A 5000-nucleotide genomic window follows, 5' to 3' on the forward strand; every position below is an offset into this window, starting at 1 on the left:
GCTTAAGGGGTGGATCAGCAGCACAACGCAACACAACACAAAACAACACAACACAACACAAATCCATTGGTTTTGAATCCATCCAAAGAGATCTCGGTCTGTTGGTCACAAACCCAAACCCAGATTCTTAAGTTGCAGATGAGTCCCCAGCCCTGATCCAACCAGTTGTTTTGAACGTCTCAGCAAACTGGGGGTGATTTCTTCATGAGCCACAGATCCAGCCCTGACCCATTTAGTTGCTACCAGGTTGTTTAGCGCTTATTGTGATGAGTAACGATGTTCTGCATGACTCAGCAAAATTGGATCCCCCTGCAGTGGTGGGTCCCAGACAATCTGAACCTGCTGGCGGTTATGGTGGACACGGGCCACTGCCCATCCAGATGCTGATGAGCACACATTTTTCTTCCTCACTATTATCTCCCCCGGCATGGGATCAGCTTTAACTGGCATAAAATCCCCTGGAATCCCAGGTCAGGTGACACAGTTATAAAGGTCATGTTCAAGTCTTAGAGCAACCCCCCCCCCCCCACGCACACTCACTCTTGAGAAAATGGGTATTTGTTAGAAGTATTTAGGAGAAGTGAGGACTGATGAAGCAATGACATTTCTTAATCTACCAAAAGCTACTTTACTTCAAAACAACGGTCAGTAGAGTCATTAGCGTAGAAGATGGATGTTAGCGATGCAGGCATTAGAGTCATTAGCGTAGAAAATGAACGTTAGCAATGCAGGCATTAGTGCTTGCATAAGCTCTGGTAGTCTGTGGTCTATAAAACAGCATATTCATTTGATGTCTTACATAATGGATTATAATTCATCCTATTGTACAGCATTGGCAATGTATGTATGCTGTATGTAACCTTTCAGACAAGACACAGAGAACTCTCCCCTGTATAACACTGCAAGCTCCTGTCTGCAGACACAACACGCCTCTGAGCCCTGGGCTCCCTGACATGACAGACAGCAATAACCATAGATAATAGCGAAGGGGAAATGTTCAAAATGCCTGTCTTGGCCAGATGGGTCTGGAAAAAACATTGTTTGGTAACTGCTGCGGGATGCAGAACCATATGGGTCTGTTCACTAGCTAGCAAAAACAGCAGCAACACAATAGGATCCAGATGGGTTGAGAGAGAGAGAGAGAGAGAGAAGGAGAGAGAGAAAGAAAGAGGGCGAGAGAGAGAGTACCACCTCCTTACTGGACCTATAGCAGTGAGCGGCGACGACACTCCCTCTGTCCCTCCAGCTTGCTGGAAATAAAATGCATTTCAGATTTGATCACCACTTAAAGGAAACATGACAACATTTCGGCGTCCTCCACCCTCTGCCTGCTCACTTTAGTGCCATGACCCTGGGGGGGACGAGACCCAATCACTTCTATTAGGATTTTCTTTATCTATTTGACAAATGCTTTTATCCGTGTTTATCGTTTATGCTGACGGAAATGAAAATGATGGTAATGACAGTGGACCACTAACATTAACATTGCTAATACATCATCACAACAGTTATGATAGTACTATACTAATATTAACATGGCTAATACATCATCACAACAGTTATGATAGTACTATACTAATATTAACATTGCTAATACATCATCACAACAGTTATGATAGTACTATACTAATATTAACATGGCTAATACATCATCACAACAGTTATGATAGTACTATACTAATATTAACATTGCTAATACATCATCACAACAGTTATGATAGTACTATACTGATATTAACATGGCTAATACATCATAACACCAGTTATGATAGTACTATACTAATATTAACATTGCTAATACATTATAACACCAGTTAATATAGTACTATACTTATATTAACATTGCTAACTATTTCTTATTATTGTTTATTATAATTTTAGTTTATTGGTTCTAAGGCTGATGCAACTACAACTCTTACTAACACTGTCATCACTGTTGTTCATATCAGTACAATTATTTATTGTTTTATTGTAATAAACCATTCCAGCCGCTAACATCATTTTCACTTTAGTCACAGTCACCACTCAAACACAATTTTTGTGGTCACTTTGACACTGAACACAAAGTGGAGCAGTATTACTGTAGAGATGTTTATGTGGCTTGGTGGTCTGTGGAAAGGTTCCTAATTCTCCCTAATTAGTGAATGGAATATCATTCTACTCACACACAGCCAATCAGTGGCTCTCTTTATTGGTATGCAGTGGGTGACCTGAGGCCAAGTTGACTCCAGGATGCTTCAGCGCCTGACCCACTCTGTGGAAATGACACTATCGCCCTCTAGTGGTGACAGGAGTAAACATCATACACTCAACTTCAACAAGTGGTCGTTTCACCCTAGGATCGGATGTGATGGTTCATGTGCAATCAGTCAAAAAAGCAAAGACTTTAATCCAAATAAATTTGTTTCACAGTAAAAACAGACTTCAGCATTGTGTATTCCCAACTCTAAGGAATGCCATGGTTGCTTGTGAACTTCCTTGATACTTGAGCTACTTTTACTGAAGTTAGCTCATAATTATTTTCAATGCTAACAGTATTAGTAAATCAGTAGCAGTGCTAACAAAGTTAAAATCTGGGCGTTAGTAGAGAAACATAGGGAGGAATGGTCAGCAGGACTGTTTATTGATCTTACAGAACTTCCAAATACTACAATACAACACTGGAATACTACAAAAGGAACCAGATAACTAAATAACTCAATACCAATCCCATTGGCAGGAGAAGGGCATCAACCTGACCCACATCGAGTCTCGTCCGGCGCACATGAACAGCGATAAGTATGAGTTCTTCATCAACGTGGACACCACCTGCTCCAAGGCCCTGGACGAGGTCATCGACGGCCTGCGCCTGGAGATCAGTGGGCAAGTGCACGAGCTCTCCCGCAACAAACAGAAGGACACCGGTGAGTGTGTGTGTGTGTGTGTGTGTGTGTGTGTGTGTGTGAGTGCCTGTGTGTGTGTGCCTGTGTGTGAGTGCGTGTGTGCGTGTGTGTGTGTGTGTGTGTGGGCGCGCATTTGTGTGTGTATGTGTATGTGTGTGTGTGTGTGTGCGCGTGTGTGTGTGCGCGTGTGTGTGCTGAGACAGAGGGAGAGTTTCGGAGACAGAAAAGAGGATGAAAAACAGTATAATTGGGTTTGTAGTTAATAAAGACAGTTAGACAAAAAAAAAAGTGAAAGAACACAAATGAATGAGCGACACACAACGACGGCAAGAAAGATCAGAGGGAACCCTGCTGAATAAAAGACAGAGCAGAGAATTAGACAGAGCACAGACGGCCTGGCAGCCTGCTAGTCTCCACGAGTTCCACTGTTCCACCCAGCATTCTACTCCAGATGTCATAATGGGCAATGGGTGTCGCCATGGTGATGAATGATCCGTGGCGGGTTATGCAGCCGGCCTTCATGAGTTGTTTCCAGAATCACATTAGTTTAGTTAGCCTAATGAGAACAAACAGACAAGGCAGAACAGTGGAGCTCTGTGTGCGTGACTTCACAGTGAACTGAAGGCAGGGTTAAAGGGCCGTTGGACTGGGCCATCTTTCACCCAGGTTATAGATACAGCGTGCACATGCACACACAGACACACACACACACACACACACACACACACACACACACACAGACACACACACACACACATACACACATCCATAGTATATAAACAAATTTAAAAAGATTTACATGCAAATGCTCTGCCACACATACCAATAGCAGACGTACATACACTCTCATCCACACACACACACACATTCATAGATACACACATGCAGACAAAGACATACAAACACCCACAGACACACACACACATTGCTCCGAGCTGAGGGCCACGCTAATTTATGGCTGTCGGTTCTGTCCGGCTGAAGACCCTACTGTGTAGTGCCCCTCAGGCCAGACCACACTGGTTAAACCCGCACTGGCGGCCAGACCCCTCAGGGCTTTATGAGGACCATAAATACTGACCGTCCACAGGACGGTGACACACACTTCCTGGTCTGGCCAGTGTCTCTGCTCAGACGCCCCGTCCCCGCGACACAACACAACAGAGGTTGTTTTCTGTGAGGGGCTCACAGAGAGAGAGAGAGGGAGAGAGATGTGGAGGTCTAACCCATCAACATTAATTTAGTGTTGGCCTGACCACAACCCCCACCCTTCAATGCCAATGTTGCAGATTTGTCTTGATTTGTCCCCGCACTGTCGCCATAGATTTACATTTCAATGAGTTGACAGTGAACGACACAGATAACACACAGCAGCAGTTGTTTTCAGATACAAGACACAGATAACACACAGCAGCAGTTAAAACTGGGGATGCTTTCGGATACAAGAGGACAGTGTTGGAGAATGAGAAGACATAATGTCTGCCTCTTTGTTATGACACCCATTTCAAGTATTCTCTATGCGCCACCTACTGGAAGAAGGGAGAATGACAGGTTTCGTAACATCTACTTGGCAGTAAATGGGCAGTGTTACAAAATGAAAAAAACACACACATTTTACAGAAATATGGGAACGACACAAACAAACAAACTAGAAAAAATAAAGTTGGTCCCAGAAAAAAAGAAAGAATTCAGACACAATTACCCCTGTGCAGTATATAGGGTGAGACCTCACTCGTGGTTTTGTGGAGGTCCAGAAATAAACTTAATGCAAACTCACTCAGCACAGTCTGTAGAAGTCTGAGAGTGACTTTCAATACTGACATTACCTATTCATATCTGTCAGAGGAGATCTAGGAGTCTCAGAACAACAACAACAAAAAAATGTCTCATTTCCTGACTGGCACCTGACTAGCGCTTAACTTGCACTTCAGCAGTTACATTCCTGCACTTCTTTTTCCTCTTTTCTAGGTTGTTGTTTTTCTAATTCTCATGTAAAGTAGTATTTATTGTTACACCATGCTTTTTTATTGCTCTTAGCTTGACTGTTCTCTCCCTTGTACGTCGCTTTGGACAAAAGCGTCTGCTAAATGACTAAATGTAAATGTAAATGTAAATGTCCTT

At 43.1% G+C, this 5000-nt stretch overlaps 1 protein-coding gene across 1 annotated transcript in view; it reads left to right on the forward strand.

Moving 5' to 3' along the window:
- Positions 1–5000, forward strand: part of pah (phenylalanine hydroxylase) — a 22469-nt gene that overhangs the window by 7571 nt on the left and 9898 nt on the right. Inside the window, exon 3 of the mRNA XM_012830254.3 lies at positions 2720–2903. Coding sequence (XP_012685708.1) covers positions 2720–2903 — 184 coding nt within the window. The remainder of the gene's footprint in view (positions 1–2719; positions 2904–5000) is intronic.

The sequence above is a fragment of the Clupea harengus genome, chromosome 16 (genome assembly GCF_900700415.2).
Source record: "Clupea harengus chromosome 16, Ch_v2.0.2, whole genome shotgun sequence".
NCBI classification, from domain to species: Eukaryota; Metazoa; Chordata; class Actinopteri; order Clupeiformes; family Clupeidae; genus Clupea; species Clupea harengus.